Source organism: Papilio polytes, unplaced genomic scaffold (genome assembly GCF_000836215.1).
Source record: "Papilio polytes unplaced genomic scaffold, Ppol_1.0 DF823691.1, whole genome shotgun sequence".
Classification (NCBI taxonomy): domain Eukaryota; kingdom Metazoa; phylum Arthropoda; class Insecta; order Lepidoptera; family Papilionidae; genus Papilio; species Papilio polytes.
Genome location: NW_013525513.1, coordinates 2,710,514 through 2,729,430, shown reverse-complemented (window position 1 = coordinate 2,729,430; position 18,917 = coordinate 2,710,514). Strand labels below are relative to the sequence as shown.

Below are 18,917 nucleotides of genomic sequence, written 5' to 3'. Positions count from 1 at the left end.
TATATTGAGCTGCCTTTTGCTAAAAATAAACTAAAACGGCAGACCTTATAAACATGGAAAGCTTTAAAATCTAGAATAAAAAATAGCAGGAACCTTTTTTTAGAAACTCCGGCCTAAATTGACAAAGCATTTAACTAATTTATTGACTGATTAAGAAATAATTTATTTTATATCTAATGCGGATTTTGACTCTATTTTAAATGAAAAAAAATTATAACTAAAAAAAATATTTGCGGGCCTTTGTTAAAAGTTCCTTCAATCAAATACCTGCTATAATAAACTTAAAATGCTTACAAATGAAATAAATACAATAAATGTGCGAACGAATGTGCATAACAATGAAAAAACATAACCTTAAAACAGAATTTACATTAAAATACTATCAAATTGTTCTAACCAGACATTTTACAGTCATAAAACTGTATACCGAGTCTATATTAAGAGATAATTACAATATTCATAAGAGATTTCACAAATACCTAGCACCTAGTAATCGTATCGGTAAAAAAATACCAGAAAAATCTTGTATTTAGAAAAACATGAAATATTAAATTCGATTCCGTTTATTTTGTACTATATATAATAGACTTCTTTGCAAACCAATCAGTTAATTTCAAACGGTAACATTTGATAGGCACCGATTATTTATTTTTTAAAAAAATGTAAAAAAACCTAAATTTTTTCACATTTTTTCATTAAAATAATTCTCTATTGGTACTAATAATACAAAATAATACGGATTATTGTAATTTTATTTATGAATAACATTACGCTTGTACAGTAACAAAAACTTTTAAATGCGTCTCTTTGTTCCCCATTTTTTTTGTTACGGACCAGTGACGGCATAATGATCAAATTTTACGTGAATAAAAAAACTCTAATCCAGTATATGGGTAAGTGAAACATTAAAGTTTTTTGGTTTATCTACAAAGGTCACCATAGGAAGAAATGGGATCAAAGCCCCTCCATTTTTTCCTACCCCCACCCCCTTTAACAGTGGAGTTTCACAGCTTGTACACGCGTAATGCATTCATATATTCAGTCTTTACTTGGTCAGTTTTTAATATTCGTAAATTTTCTTAATAATTCCAAATATTGCTTTTAATTGCTCTGCGGGAGCAAAAACTTACTTCATCTTATTGAGGTAGAGAGAAATGCAAAACTATACAATATACAGAAAGTCGGAAGATTTCAAATACTTATTAAATTATCTTTTTTTTTTTCATAACAGCATGGTTATTTTGACATAACATAGAACTTATTTTTACCGTAATTCTTGTCAAAGTATTGTCAGGAAACGAACAATAAATCAACCTAATGTCAAAAACACCATGCTAAAACGAAAAAAAAAAAACTAGTTACCTAATAATTAATTCTAAAAGTTTAATTTTTTAATTACCTAGTATAAATGTATTTACAGGAATGTGTGATGAAGCTCTCACTCCTAATTCTAGTGGTTTTTATCAAAACCACTAATTTTTTTATATAATCACCAGTTTACAAGAACCGTTACGATAACTGTTTATTATCATAGAGGTCAAGTAAATTATATTTTTTAAACGTTATTTTTCAACGGAACAAATACTTATATTTTTTACAATTTGATACGAACTATAATTTTTTTAAAGTATATGTAATGGCACTAACTTTTTTATACAGATAGTCTATGACAGTCTGATTTTGACTTCGATAAAAAGAAAACGTCTATTCTAAAAAAATGGAAGAACGATAAACATAACCATAAATAAAAAATATCTTATATTACTAATATTCCTGGAAAAAATGAGAGAGAGCGATTTGGTATGAAGTATTTTTGCTAATTTTGTGTCAAAAGTCGATTGTGTCTTACAAAAAAAAAATCATTTTATACTGAAATTATAATTTTTGTGTACCCAGCTTTTAAAAAATATTTACGGATTACACAAAGCAGTTTCAAAATCAACATTATTACTAAAAATAATTGTATTTAACAGTTTTATAAAAAGGGCAGTCGCATACTGAGTGCTACAACTAGTCGGTACTGACAGTATCAAGCAGTCAGCATTGGATGTTCTCAACTAACGTTCACCATACACGGACCACAATTTGCGTCCACCCTCGCGGCTGTACGCCGACCTCTTGAAGCTACTCATCTATGGCAGGCTTAATATTAATTAATCCAAGCCATCGTTAATGGAAGAGTGATGTGTGCCTACTTGGGTCACAATATTGCATTGAGTGGAATGGGGCTAATTGGCCAATAATAGCGCAATATGTAATCTTGATTAGCCATATTGCGCTATTGCCATATTAAAATGGTATGGGGCTAATTGGGCAGCAAAAGCGCAACATGTCCACAAGCCAGATTGGACTAATGAAATATTAGAGTGGTATGGGGCTAATAGGGCAACAAATTCCTCAACAGTTTATTTGATGAGTTTTTTGGGGGCTTCTATAAAGTATAGTATACATAATTGGGCAACAATTCCACAAAACTTGACTATTTTTAGGACTACTATAAGGTGTAGTTTGAGTGTTGTGTGGTGAATTGTGTGATACCGGTGCGTGTGCGTCATGCGGTCACTTTACGAGGCTGGAAAGCGAGCGGGACCTCAGTGTCGGAGTGTGCGAGGGCGCGGCAAGCGGCGCCGCCCGCGCACAGCCGCGCGCGCCGCGACCGCCGCCGCGACCCGCGCCGCTCGCACCCAGCGCACCCAGCGCACCCTACACACGTATATAACATAAACATTACTCAAATATAATAAATACAAAACGTAATTGTAAGAAAGGAAACGTATCCATTTTTTCAAAGTTACGCCAATGAAGATTGTGATATATTTTCCAATATAAAAATCGATAATAAAAAAATCGATATTCTAGAATATTGGAAAATCATTCAAAATCTCCAAATAGAATACCATTGAATTACTTCCATATCAAAACAGTTTATTAATTTCGATATGTCTGCTATTTCAATAGTTAAAAAAGTAATTGAAAAATCCACGAAAACAACAAACATTTACATAAATATGCTATAACACTACAAGCGAAGAGCAACCAATTATCTAAACACTCAGACATATGAACAGTGCGGAATTGAAACAAACCGACATATATTTAAAAGATGATATATGACATGTGTATCTTATCTCTATCAAGCTAAAAAAATGAGATTATATTCAACACAAAAAGGAGCATAAAACATACAAGCAAAACTTATTAAGTTCCGTTCAAACAAACCGGGACTGAGAACAAGGCAAATTTTATAGCAAATAAAATTGAGCTTTATTCAAATAACAACAAGGTTTAATTTTTACATCAATCGGGTAAGGCTCAATTTTATTCGCGATAAAAATTCGCTTTCAAGAGGTGAAAAACTTGAGCATAAATTTCAGCAAAGGTATCAATTTACTTGTATTGAGAAATATTGTCATCCTTGTCATCCACGTTGAATAGACAGAGCCAACAAATCACACAATTAGGGTCCCCGCAGACTACTTTTTAACTACCGATAGTTTAGTCTCTGTCAAAGCAAAATCACATCTGTGCAATTTTCGCTCATACATGTTAACGACGACTAAAAGTCTAGTCTACGGCAATCCTTAGACGACTATTATAACATTTCTTGAGCAATTGACAACAAATTACAACAATTCAAGTAATTTAAGACAATCACTAAATTAACTTAGTTGAAGAATAATCTACAATTTGCTCAGACGTCAAACGACATACATAACAAGTAAAAAACTTAATACATTTAAAATTTATTTTCTTTCTCGTGTAAATTCTCTATTTCGACACAATAACATCCATACATAAATACAAAATACACATAAACAACAGGCACATAACAAAATGCAAGAAAAACAAAAAGATTTGGGACAAAGAAAGTTACAGAAAGGTGAAACAATAAACACGTTAAATGCCACGATAATTACGTATTAGTGACATCAAAAGACGAGACTGACAGTAAACGTTTTAACACATTCTCTGCCACATTTCAAACGTTTTCACCTGTAGATTTGCTGCATTTACTGGACTCGCCAAACATTGTTGGCATTGGAAAATGTGCACTAGTACCCATACTTGGTAGCAGTAAACGTGTTATGTGCAAAGCATGCAAGCCGCCCCCCGTACCATGTGCTGTTAAGCAAGACTTTTCTCTCCTTGAATTAAATAAATATGCTAATTTAATAATTTAATTTAGTGTGATTTTGTTGTAAACAGAATTATTCTTGCAAATTTATTGTGAAACTAGCCTGCCTGTCAATGATGTTGTGTTTAAAAATGTTTTAAAATAATGCTCGATGTAAATGTTTTGCGGTGTTAAACCTTGCTGTGCATAAGCTCCCTTTGTACTAACGCTCTATTGGCGAGTTGGTTTGACGTTTGTTAATTTCAATTTTTGACATCGATCATGACATTTTGACAACGATCATGACATGTTGACACCGAACACGACATTTTGACATTGATAATGACATGTTGACACCGATCATGCACGTACAATACTGCATTGATTTTATTTTGTTAATCGCCGTGCCTTATATAGTGAATTACGACATTGCTTAGCAGAACTGAGTCCCTGGTTACTTACATTAGACCGTCCCTATTACACCTTGTCACCGTAAGCGGTAGGAGAGCAAAGCCAGATGCGATGTTAGTTAACACTGACACAGTACCGGGGCGATCAGAACAAAAACTCTAGGCAGGCCACAAGCAGGTAGAGGGCGGTGTTCTCGTCGCGCGCCTCCCCCGCGCAAGTGGGCGTGGCGCGGGGCGTGGCGTGGGGCGGGGCTAGACATGTCGCGGGGCGGGGCTCGTGCGGCGTACCGGCGCGCGCGCGGCCCGCGTCCAGCGACGCGGCGGGTTGCAGGAACCACTCGGAGCGGGTCCGCATCCGCGCCCGCTGCCGCTCGTGCACCTACGCACCACCGCAACGTCACCCCCCGCGCTACCGCCTGCCCCGCGTAGCCTAGTACTGTCGCCCTGTACCCGCTTAGTCTGCATATCGCCTTTTATCTCTTCTAAATAACTTCGTCACTAAGTTCATTTCGACATGTCAGTTGTCAATCTGACGTAATAAGAGATGTAAACTAGTAAATCTTTTCCAACATTTAAATGAATGGGATATTGTTAAATTTTCTTCAATATTTGTTTTGGAAGTTTTGAAAAATCTATACTATTATAAAGAGGAAGATTTGGATTTTTGTATGTATTGAAATAACTCAAAACTACTGGGCCAATTTTAAAAATTCTTTCACCGTTAGAAAGGTAATTTATCTGTGAGTAATAAATAATAAAAATTGTGATTTGATATGTCGATATGTGTCTTTACATTCTCGTATTTACTAAAGCTATGTATGTACAATACTTACACATGTCAGAAAATTTTTATTTATTTGCGACTGTACTAGGCCTGTTCCCCATAACAACTACATGAGATTTATACAAAGTGTCTGTCTGTATTTAGTCACATGTTATGTTAAATATTGTTATTATCACATTATGATGAAATGAAACGGAAGTGTCAAATTTTATTAGTTCCAATTAGTGCAAACATAATAAAGGATGGGTTAAGATGAAAATACCGTACCCTTTTACAACATTTAATATACGCTAATACTTCGTTAATCATAATAAAAACACAATCATTAATAATTAAAAAATTGACAAAATATCACAGTCATAATCATAATACATCGTTTTTGGAACTAAATTTGAACAATTAAAGCAGTGTTGCCTACTAAATAAATTCACGAACCATTCGATACGGCCGCGTGTAGTGCCGTGTGCATAAAGCCAGTGTTACCCGCACACAAAAATAATACACATTCTCGCAATAGCATCATCTAGGTAAAGCGTTTCTTCATATTATACCGATTATTTGAGAATCGCATCCATTTATAGTCTCACTAAGCATAACAACAAATTTGAAATAAACGAATCGTTTAAAATTTTAATAATTACCGAAAGTCTATGAAAACAACAATATTGGGAATCAAATCGTTGTTTTTCATGGTTTTAGTGTATTACTTAGATTTTAGATAGATTTATATGTTAGATTAGTACATGACGTTACAAAACTAATTTAATGTATAGAAAAGTAAAAAAATCCTTTATTTCAAAATTCGCTGATAACAATATGCCTAGTGAGAATAAAAACTGGCTCATTTCACAAAATATCGACAGTTACAATAAATCATACTTCTCATATACGCAATGGACCGAAACTTACAGGAAAAATCATCTAAACAATACTATAAAGGGCAACCACAGATTATACCTTTATTACGGAGACAGATTCGTCATGCATTTTTTACACAGACCACTAACAAATACTGGCCAGTATTTGACCGAGTTTAAATTTCGAACATCATAGACATAGATTAAAAATATTCCTACGTGATTATATTCTATGAATCATAGATATATAACCGACAGATACTGCATTTAAGCACAAAAGTGACAAAAAGCCATTTTCGTTAGTACAAATTCCCTCAGTGTTGCCATTTACAATAATTTACACAACTTAAATCTTTATTAGATGTAATTGTATGAACATCTATACATTATATATCTATGACATTGTATTTGCTAGTGGTTAAGTTATAATAGAAGACATGTTTTCTTAGTGGAAACGGACACTACGAGGTGGGCTACTGAGGTAAATCACGTCACCATTACTCAAACAACAGATCCTTTAGTGTGCGCTAGAATTTAAAAATACAATTTATACTAAATTGTTATTATTTAAACACAAATATGGAGAAATCACTATTGAGTTGGAAAATACGCAAATCATTAAAGAGCTTAATATTTAATTAACTATTAAAATTATTAGCTATTTTTTATAATCTTTGATCTACGACCCATAAAATATATGCCCAAAGGCTCGAGTTCTACATTTTCTTCGTTATAGTCCTTTCTTACTTATGCTTAATTTTTTCCTTCGCTGTGTTTTACTGTGTTCACTACCAAAATACCATATTTCAAAACTCTTTAACTGCATTATTTGAACACTAAAACTAAATCATAATTCATTAAACATAATTGTCAAAATAACCCTGAAATATTCTCAAACCTACCAAAATATTAGATCAAACAAACATAGCTATTAAAATATGGAAAGTTCTGGAACGATATCAACAGATGTTGGTCATATGGAAGTTTCTGTAAGTTATGACGTCACAATCACATACATAAACATACCTGAGGCAAATATGAGAGGCTCTTAGTGCTCTCCGCGTACTTGTTGATAGCTCGCAGCTCCTCCAGCGTCATGTGCGGGCTGGAGTTGCTGCACGACGACTGCGATGACGAACTCACAGACACCTGGAACGTAATACATAGATATATACAGGGTGATTTTTAATTTATTTATTTTTTTGTAAAAAAAACACAGAAAAAACAAATTTCCGGCTTAAATTTGACAGTACGTCCAAAGTAATGTGTTTACAGTGGTAATTATTTTTCTTTAACAAGCCTAATTAGGCTTTCCTACCGTTATCCCTTTTTTGGAATAACTCGCACGTTTTACGATTTCAAAAATTCTTTCACCATTAAAAAGCTACGCTATCGCTGAATAACATTAGTATGTTTTTTTTTAATTTCACGTTCACGACGTCGCGAGGGATATCTAAGTTTTTTTTATAATGTAAGTTGTCAAACGATCCAGCGGCTACCTGAATCCGCCGAAATGGCGAAGCGACCGCTGCCCAGACATCTGGAATTGCAGATACGTTGCCTGCACTTAATCGATGGAGACGCATATAAAGAGTATATTTCCCCTTTTCTATGCGTCTCCACCATCAAATCCACTTTTCATTTCCATCTTTTCCTCTCAAAAAAGGGTGAAAAGATCCAAAGCTTCAAAACGGAAAACGCGGAATTGCTCCCACTTCACCTATCTTCTGTGTGGTTGTGTGATAAAGCGAGCTCTGCAGTCTTACCTTGAAGACGCTCTCCTCTAGCGATATAGAGAGTCGCGTGCAGGAGTCGAGCAGACTGTGCTCGGGGATGATGCCGAGGCCGAGCGCGCCGCCCGCCGCGCCCGCCGCGCCCGCGCTCGCCAGCGTCGGCATCGACTGGCACTCCTCCGACTTCGACAACCCTGGACAAACACGCTTGTACTCAGAAACGAGTAGTAGAGTATTGGTCCAAAAAGGATATTTAGGCCGATAGCTATCGGTTGATTGTCTGAAAATATTTAAAACCTCCATGGATATAGAAAATGGCATTAAAGAAAAAGAGTCTTGTATACCACAATTTTTGTGACAATAACTGGAAGGCGTTGGTGAGATATCATAAATTAGTTTGACTTATCCCCACCGGATCTAATAAATTGTCTATAATTGACAAAAAAAATTAAACTAAATGAAAGTCTCAGTTTTGACAGCCCTAAAAATAATTGATTCAACATGAAAGGAAAATGTTTGAAATTTTGACAACCCTAGGAACAATCAATTAATTACACATTTTGACTTAGACTTGTCTCAGATATTGTTGATGAAATACCTATTAAAAAGGATACATTATATTATTTACCTACTATTACTATGTATAAAAACTCGACTTATACCAGAATTAACCCCTAACCGGATGGTCCGTTACAAAATGTATTCTAATATTAGTACAAATAGTGTTCAAATTACAACGCTACGTGCTACCGAAAACCCAAAACCCCGGTCAGGATATAACATGACGTTACAGGTTAACCGCGATGATTGTGTTAATGATTTGAAAAATTAAAACCGGAACTCACCGATTTATTTAATTTTACAGTATTTTTTTTTTACATTTACTTGACTATTTAATATTATAAACGGGAGTTGTTGGGACGACCTGCGGAAAACGTACGCATTATTTACTATTACTACTATTATTCCAAAACTCAGGGATCATAAACATTTTATCAATGTATTAGTAAATATCCATTAATTCTTTCGTAATTTAAGATGATGGTTTAGTATTTTTATATGCTTTAGGGCCTGTCCCACCACTGGCTGATAGATGCTCAGATAGCTTAATTATGACGTCACTATTAGATGAGATAACAAAATCCAATATTTCCATCATATATTTTACACGTTGGATTGTTATCTGGTAGAACTGACTCTTAATATTTTGATTTCAATAATTTTAACTACACATTTATCAAAAAGGTTTAACATCCCTGGTAATAAGTGAATGACCATACCTTCGAGATTGAACTTGTTGCCCCAACGATCGCATTCACATTGCAGCCATGTTTTTTCCGCTTCCAGAGACAATTGCCCTGAAAATGAGAATAAAAACATAGTTTATACACAAAGCTCTCACTAACAAGTTTCTTAAGCCTTACTAACGTCATAGGGCAGAGATAGCGAACCACTGGCTACCATAAATGGCACACGACACAATATTTTGGGAACGACGATGATCATTAAAACACTACGAAAAAGTATGAAGTAGGACAAAAGCGAACACTATGTCATTACCACCATGTAATTGACGTAATCACTCAAAATTATTTAACGGCACGTATAAGACCGCATTAAACATTTCAAAAAAGGCACTTTGATCCAAAGGTTCGCAACCTATGTTATAAGTGAATGAATGATCGACTCACGTGCATACGCCTCTTGATCCCGGTGATGTCTCGGCGGCGGGGGATCCCTGAACGAGCAGATCCATTCATCTTTAACGCGCAGTATACGACCAGTGACACGAGCGTAAAACTCATAGTTTTCCCGACCAAAAAGGTCGCCAGCGCTGAACTGCTCGATCAGCTGCCTCATGATGCGAGTTGCCACCTATAAGACAATAAACACATTTTTTATATCATTAGGTTGCAAAGCAAGCGGCCACCTGAATCCGCCAAACTGGCAAAGCGACCGCTGCCCATAGACATTCGCAATAGCGAATGCGTTGCCCACCCTTAAGCGGAGAAGGAGAATATAAATAGGGTGTTTCTCCTCCCTATGCGCCTCCACCGTCAAATCCACGTTCCCTTCCCATCCTTTTCTTATAAAAAAATGGGAAGGAAAAGTTACTAACGTTGGGCCTTTAAAGCATTTTAAATTACATATATAAATGCTGATATACTCTTACATTTTATCGCAATCTATTTAAGTGTAGATCATACAAAAAAATAAGTTTTCCTTAGTAGAACAACAAAAAACGAGATATTACCACATAGCTAATAGCCGTGCATGAAGTCTTTTATTTCCACTTGGGAAGCCACGCAGCTCGCGCGGCCATCGGTTCAGTGGAAATAGCACTAATGAAAATACAAGCTAAATCTTTGCAACGTGACCCTTGCAGACATTTTTATAAAATCAATGTCCTTATTTACTTCCTATATATTAATAATTCATGACTTTATACATAGTTATTTAGATGTAAAGGCAATGACTAATTAAACATTTGTGAGTCAAAGTTATCATGTGTAATACTAACAGAAAGTGTAACATGATGCAATCTTGATCTAAGCATTCCATGCGTTATCTAACAAACAAAGCAGAGAACATACTACTTACTTTAGCTTACATGTACTTTGCTTTTTACTTCAATTCGTTACAAACTTCACTTTAAAACGTACAAATCATTGTGGGATTAAACACATGAAATCTATTTTTTTTTTTATTTTACTCATTAAAGAGGAAACAAAGAACATCCTGTATATACTCTATCATTAGGTGTAATAAAAAAAAGTATAAAACATTTCAAAGATCATGGCGGCTCAAACATCGGCGCAATGTACAGTGCCCTACAAATATGTATTCTGCACTTCCAATCATACTATGTTCAGAGCCGCCAAGATATCTGACATACAACATAAAGCTAAACAAGAGCAATAATTTAATATTACATATACTAAAACGTTTCATAACACAATACTTACGTTAACTTCAGCCTTCAGCCGCATGTTTAAGACAATATGAACAATTTAAGCTATTTACATTTATAATTTACATTTATATACTAAAATGTTTACAATACATGAGACTGAATTTCACCGGATTGTAACAAACCAGGAAATAGATATTGATTGACTGATTTTAGAATATTTATCCCTTAACATTTTATCTATACTATTATAATAAAGCGTAAACACACTTCTTTGTTGCCTAAGATGTCAGCAATTACAGCAATTACGTCACGCTTTAGGCTATATATTTTCACGCCATTCAATTTAGAGGGTAAATATTTTGGATAAAAACACTAATGTGGGAAAGAGACCATAAGTTGCTGCCAACATCAAGGAAGCGAGGTTGCCATGGTTTGTCATTTTGACATTTGCAATTGTAATTTGACACATGTAAACAATATAAGAAGTTTTTCATAATTTTATGCGGATGAAGTCGCAAGGGAACAGCTAGTGTATTATAAATTCCGTTAGCTAACGGTTACAAAGGGATTGCATTAACTAAAAAATCAGATTGACAAAAAGTAAAAAAAAAACGTTGACTTGAGTACCTCCTTCTTTTGGGAAGTCGGTCAAAAATACACAAAGAGGTTATTAACTGCTATTTCTTATTGACATCAAGGAAATCACTATAAACTCAGAAACAAAAACCAATCAGTTTTAACAAATCTATTTTTTTCAATCGACAAATCTTTTCAATGTGACAAAAACTCGACCTTCGTGATTTCCGTCTTCCCCGCCTTGACCTGGATTATATTTTAATTACTAGATTCCCGTAAATACAAAACAACGCATTTCTTATGAGTTTTCGCAGTAGGTCGTATAAATATTTCCCACTAGCTTTCGCCTGCGACTCCATCCGCGTGTGATTAAAACAAAAGCAAGTAGCCTATGTGTTCTTACAGACTACACTACAACTATGCCAAATATCATCGAGATCCGTTCGGCGGTTTAGGCTACAAACTCTAACAAACATCCATCCATCCATGTAAACTTTCACATTTACAATATTAGTAAGATTCTAAAGGTGGGTTTGCACTGTAGCAACTAAATTGAGTAAACAGAGAAACGTCCTATAGATGACGTCCATTATGATATAAAAATTACTTCAGGTCTTTTGAAAAAATGGTAAGATAAAGTGATTTGATTATTAAATACTAAATGTTTCCCGCGTCTTCTTTCGCGTGGAAATAAAAATTTTAACAATTCTATATTTCTTAGTGATAACGTAGCTATTCATTTTTGAAAGATTTTTTTAAATCGGCCCAGTAGTTTTGAATTATTTCAATACACGCAAAACTACAAATCTTTCCTCTTTATAACATTAGTAAATAGGTAACTTTTAGTTGTTATAACTAAAGAAAACAAAATGTATATGGAGAATATTTCAGTTTTAAATTGGAGCGGAATATATGTTTTTTTCTAAGTATTATCATAGAACATTAATATTATCTTAATATCAAGTTGTTAATGCAAGGAAGGTATTGTTTACTAAATGCAATACGTTCGCTATCAGATAAAGGCGGTATTACTGACTGATTACAGTTTTTATTGCTAATGCATAACGCAACTTACAATTTACTTGATAAGGCATAATTTCCTTTTGTGCAATCAATATATTCATTACTTCATGTTGTTTAAAAAATACAATCTATACTAATATAAAAAACGAGCTGTTGCCCGCAACGTTGTCCTCGTGGTAGAAAACATACGATCTATATAAATTACAAAAAACTACGTATCCCTCGGGAACCGGACATATCTCGAGGATGAAGCTTATCCCATGTGTACTCCAGACTTTGTTTTATATCTGTGCCAAATTTCAATAAGATATGTGAAACCGTTGCAGAATGATCGAGTAAACATCAAAAAACTAAATTAAGGAATCCCACGGGAACCGTAACTATTCCCGGGATAAAAAGTAGCCTATATGTTCTTCCCGACTATGCTCTAAACCTGTGCACAATTTCATGGAGATCCGTTCAACCGTTTAGGCTACAAACGCTAACAAACATCCATCCATCCATCCATCCATTCATCCATCCATCCATCTAAACTTTCGCATTTATAATATTTTGTATGATGTATGATAAGATTTGTATATTTGTAACGTATTGAAATAACTCAAAAATTACTGAGCCGATTTCAAACATACTTTCATCATCATCAGTGAGTAACATATGTTACTTTTTAATTTCTCGAAGGCGAAGTCGGTAGCAACAGCTAGTTTAGTACTATAATAATTAGAATATTTTTATATAAATGAATTAAGTCTCATAATAATGAAGTTAGTGTTCACTGTGTTGTTTTGTACACCATTTTACATTGAACTTAGTATTGATGAACGATTTTATTATTAACTAGCTGTTGCTTGCAACTTCGTCCACATACAATTAAAATATAGCCTACGTTACTCAGCGATAACGTATCTTTATAACGGTGAAAGAATTTTTGAAATGGACTCGGTAGTTCTTAAGTTATTTCAATACATACTAAAATACAATTCTATCTTCTTTATAATAATATTATTAACAAGCTGTTTATTAATAGTTCCTGAACATTAGTAATAATAAAATATAGCCTATGTTACTCACAGAAAAGTGACCTTTCTAATGGTGAAAGAATTTTTAAAATCGGCCCAGTGGTTTTTGAGTTGTTTCAATACATACAAAAATACAAAGTTTTCCTCTTTATAATATTAGTATAGAAAATAAACTGAAAATTGTTTTAATTTAACCACATACAATGCAAATGTCTCTATATCTATGTACATATACATTTACATTTACGTAAACGTTGTCTGTTTACGAACCCGGGCATTAAATGAAGTCTCGCTTCGTCGAGCAAACCGTCACGGGCATTTGATTGGTCTCACGTGACATCGTTGGGTAACCGATGAATGAATGACACATTTTGTAACGTTAGATTAATGAATGATTTGAATTGGTCACTGGTAGTATGACAAATTTAATCGACCCGGTAGGAAAAGGCTAGCCCACCTAAATAAAAAAAAGTGATACGAATACTTATTTAGATTTAGTTTTACGTATCTTTTTATGCCTATTATTTTACAGATTCTCCGAATGAACTTCACGATATCGCATTACCGGGCCAGATAAGTTAATCGCACTATACGTTAAATGAATGACTGAATGAAACCGACCTTGAACCGTTGCACATCCTCCATAGTGGCAGTCTTTCCGTCCGACACGCAGGAATGAAAGAACGACGGCGCAACAGACACGCCCAACGCCTCGGACGTCATACCGGTTCCTGGTGACAAATATCAACTCCTTTTATAACAGACATAAAGACCTTAAAATATATATTAAATATTAACACATTCAATGCCACTATGATTTTCTTATAAAATGTATTTGCGACTGAAGCGAACGTCTTAAAAGAGAGGATGGGAAGGGGAAGCTGATTTGACAGTGGAGGAGATGCATAGGAAGGGGAAATATCCTCTTTATGTGCGTCTCCTCCTCCGTCAATTAAGGGTAGGTAACGCATCTGCAATTGCGGATGTTTATGGGCAGCGGTCGCTTTCTATTTCAGTGGATTCGGATGGCCGCTTGCTCGTTTGCCACCTTATATTATAAAAAAAAAATTACATACTTCAAGGCGAAGGTCGGTGTCACAGAAACCTTTATAGTATTATGAATGGCTCGCGTACTTTGTTACGTAAATACGTCATTCATCTCGTTATAACAACGTAAGATATTTTTAGTTAAATTCAATAGAACAAATAAATTTATAAAATCTTTTTTTTTTTACAATGACTACAAAAATTCCATCACCTTGTACCCATCGTAAGTAGGCGTGATGCTTATCTTACTAATATTATAAATGCTAAAATTAAAATGGATGTTTGTTAGAGTTTGTAGGTTAAACAGTACGCATCTCGTTTAAATTCGGCATAGAAGAACACATAGACTTGTATTTTTATTTAACAATTCCACGTGGACGAGATCACGGGCGAAAACTAGTAGTATGATGAAAATAAAAAGCAGAAACGCAAGTCAATATAAAATTTATATAGTATAGTCGATGCGCCTGCTTCAAACTGGCTGGTAAAGGTCGCAACCATTTTGAGTAAAGTCCGGTATCGATGGTGCACGACGATAATTGTTTTTGGAATACAGTTATTTGTATCATTCGAGGACATTACAAGATACTAGCTGTCGCCCGAGACTCCGTCCGGATGGAATTAAAAAACAAAAGTGAGTAGCCTATGTGTTCTTCCAAACTATCCTCTACATTTATGAAATGTTAGAGTTTGTAGCCTAAAATGCTGAACGGATCGCAATAAAATTTGGCGTAGACGTAGAGGATAGTCGGGAAGAACACAGGCTACACACTTTTGTTATTTTTTAATTAAACGCGAGCGGAGCCGCAGAAAGCTAGTATTATTACAATCTAAAAAACTGTCTATCCTTCCAAAGTAGTCGATAGTTTTGTATATCAATGTTTGTGTCAACCATAGACCTAATGTCTAATGTTATTGTTCCCGCCAAATATGATCGGGAGGATGTCGCAGTTCAATTGTTTTGTCCGACTGTTTCCGACCGATCACCTTACGCGGCCGACGTCGATTGTCTACAACGCATTGTCAATTCTACCGAATACAAGACCACCCATAATGTTATAACAAAAATCATAGCTATAACATAACAGGGTCAAATTTTAACAATGATATTTCACTCTGGATGGAATTTTATAATAGAGTTGATAAAAAACTTGGCAAAAATGCGCTTAATCTTGATATTTAGGTAACATTAAACCTAATTTTAGTCCGTTTCATTTTCCACCCTTTTCTTAAGGGGAAAGGATGGGAAGGTAAAGTGGATTTGACGGTGGAGGAGAGGCATAGAAAGGGTAAATGTCTTCTTTATGTGCGTCTTCTCCTCCGTCAATAAAGGGTAGGCAAAGCATATGCAATTGCGAATGTTTATGTGCAGCGGTCGCTTTCAATTTCGGTGGATTCGTTTGCCACCTTATATTACAAAAAAAATTGAACAGCAATATACAACAAAATGTTTAAAAGAACTTCTTAGTTATCAAAGTGTCAGTTATAAAATACTTAGGGCCGGGCCCACTACTGGCTAAGAGGCTCAAACAGCTTAAAAATGACGTCACTGTCAAATAAGATAATAAAAACCGATATTTCCATCACATATTTTACACGTTGGATTGTTTATCAGATAATTTACGATTTGGTGCGACAGACCTTACTGTTGCTCGCGACTTCATCTGCGTAGAATTCAAAAAAATAGTAAAAAACATAAACTGTTACTCAGCGATACCGTAGTTTTTGAATGGTAAAAGAATTTTTGAAATCGACCGAGTAATTTTTGAGTTTTTTTTTAATACATACTAAAATCTTTCCTCTTAATAATATTAAGTAAGATTTAGCCTATGTTCCTCACAGATAAATTGCCTTTTTAACGGTGAAAGAATTTTAAAATCGGCCCAGTGGTTTTTTCGTGAATCGAATACAAAAATACAAATCTTTCCTCTTTATAACATTGGTATAGTTAACAGTTATTTAGTGTATATGGTTGTTATACAAATTAAAAACACACTGTATATAGTTGATTGCTAGCGATGCGTGCGCTCACCCACGCGATTGCATGTAATTGGCGAAATTAACAACAGTAATTATTATTTTTGTGTTCGTTACGATCGCACATTCGGACATGTTAAATGACGAGGAACTATTTTTTAGGAATTAGGAAGTCTGTCATGTTTATATATTAGTTTTTGTCATATATTGCCGTCTATGCTATCATCATTCACTTGCCCTTATCCCTTATGGAGGGTCGGCACAGTATTTGCTGCTCTTCCATACATCTCTATCAACCGTCATATCTGAATCATCTCCGTTCTTAAGCATATCCTCTTTCACACAATCCATCCATACTTTCTTCGGTCTTCCTCTACCTTTGTAGCCGTCCACATTCAATCTTAACACTTTCCGGTTTATGCCGTATATGATATCCTAATAGATAAATATTAATATCACATCTTTTTTTTCAAGGTGAAAATGCCACCGCGGTCCTACTTAATAAGTTTGTATTTAAATACCTCAATAAAGTATTGTCTTCAATAGATATCTTAGCATCAAGGTAATGTTAGCTTAAGTTACAATTTTAACCGATCTTAAATCATCATATTTAACAACGCAACCTCACTTTGCTGAACATAGACAACATATTAAGTTTTAGTTAGTGGAAAAATATTTAAGGTGTTTTAGATAAAATTATTTGTGTACTAGCTTTCGCGCACAACTCCCTCTGCGTGGAATTAAAAAAAAAACAGTGAGTAGCCTATGTGTTCTTCCAGACTAGCCTCTACATCCGCACCAAATTTCACCGTATTCGTTTCAGCCGTATAGGCTACAAAGTCTAACAAACATCCATCTATCTATCTAAACTTTCGTATTTATAATATTAGTATGAAGTATGACTGGTCCAAATTGTAATTCTTCATGGGAATACTTAGAGAATCTCCGCAAATAAGAACACAAAAAAATTCCATAGATATATTTGTTAATTCTTGGAATCTAATCTCTCACGGGATTGCGGCCAAATTAAATTTGTGCCGAGGTCGCGGAAAAAATTGCGAAAAATCACTTCGACAGCGTTGAAATCTATCGCGACTATTCACCTTAACGGAGTTACTAAAACAGCTGTTAATTAAGGCTGGGGCACTATGGCTACAAAGGAAGAGGAAGACCGAAGAAAGTATGGATGGATTGTGAGAAAGAGGACATGCTTAAGAAAGGAGTGTATTCAGATATGACGGCTGATAGAGATGTATGGAAGAGCAGCACATACTGTGCCGACCCTCAGTAAGGGTTAAGGGCAAGTGGATGATGGGCGGAGGCACTATCGTGCCCCTAGGTTGCAAAACAGGTTCAGTATGAGTTCTGAACCATTGAGGAAAAATACCAATCATTATCATCATCTTCCCCTCCCCCATTATCCTATTCCCGTAGGGTCGGAGCAACAGGTTTTCATCCTCAAAATAACTCTATCCATCATCTCAGTTATCACTCCCTTCTTGGTCATCTTTCCGGCAATCCATCCATCTCTTTCTAGGTCTACCTCTACCGGTCTACTCCTAAGTTACGTTCTTGTTACAATACTAACCAGTAAATGTTCCAATTTAACTGAGAAATACTAATTATATCGACCACAACAGACAAACTCAATGTCATACATCCTCAATATGACTTTGGAATGTAATAAAAAACCTAATATGAAACATATCAATCAAATGATATATACGAGACACCTGTCGCTAGGCAAAGGTATGTGGAACAAGGGTATAAGACCACCAACTGAACTGAATTTATTATTAATAATTATCTTCGGACTCAGAGACGTTATTTCACTAAATATAGGTATAGTAAGTAGTCATAATTAATCTTTTAATGTTCATTTTGTATAGTTCATGTTTTTTATAGCCCGAAGAAGCTATTTATATATTTTTTCTTGCTTTTCTTTACAAAAGCAATCTTGCCACGATAAGGGATGAGAAAACTACACTAAACGCTTGTATACGTATTACTTTAGCTTTCAATCGAAGCTTCTGCTCTTAGTTGACATGCCACGGCAGTGGAATTGCTGCCTAATAATTCTGTACGTTTACGATGCGTGTGCGCAGATTTTTCGCTAAATAAAAACTCACCTGCTTTATCGGCATTTGAGGCCATCACCCGGAATGTGCCGAAAAGTAGCACGAGCAATCTCTGCGTGCACACTGGAAGAGACAACAGCAATCTGCGGACAAAGTGTATTATAAAATATGAATATCCAATTATCTATACTCTATACTATTATAATAAAGCGTAAACACACACTTCTTTGTTGCCTAAGATGTCAGCAATCACAGCATATTTTCAAATAATTTTTTTAGTAAAAAGCCCTACACTTACGTCACGCTTTAGCGAGCGTTCGCACGGACGCGAAAACGCTAGGCGGTAACTATGTGTCAAAATAGAACGTATGGGATTGTATGAAGC

The 18,917-nt window shown here is 35.0% G+C and overlaps 1 protein-coding gene across 3 annotated transcripts in view; it reads right to left on the bottom strand.

Annotated features, from left to right (window-relative positions):
- Window positions 1-753: 753 nt before the first annotated feature.
- LOC106104255 (rho GTPase-activating protein 20) overlaps window positions 754-18,917 on the bottom strand; it is a 27,172-nt gene continuing 9,008 nt past the window's right edge. Inside the window, exons 4-11 of one of the 3 annotated variants that reach the window (XM_013284248.1) lie at window positions 18,584-18,675; window positions 14,052-14,161; window positions 9,590-9,773; window positions 9,179-9,256; window positions 7,932-8,092; window positions 7,192-7,314; window positions 4,662-4,903; window positions 2,665-2,703 (exon numbers count right to left, since the gene is read on the bottom strand). In XM_013284248.1, coding sequence (XP_013139702.1) covers window positions 4,670-4,903; window positions 7,192-7,314; window positions 7,932-8,092; window positions 9,179-9,256; window positions 9,590-9,773; window positions 14,052-14,161; window positions 18,584-18,675 — 982 coding nt within the window. In that variant the 3' untranslated portion in view covers window positions 2,665-2,703; window positions 4,662-4,669. Of the gene's footprint in view, window positions 2,704-2,752; window positions 4,904-7,191; window positions 7,315-7,931; window positions 8,093-9,178; window positions 9,257-9,589; window positions 9,774-14,051; window positions 14,162-18,583; window positions 18,676-18,917 lie in introns of those variants that run through there. The other 2 variants (XM_013284249.1, XM_013284247.1) reach the window with 2 other exon arrangements.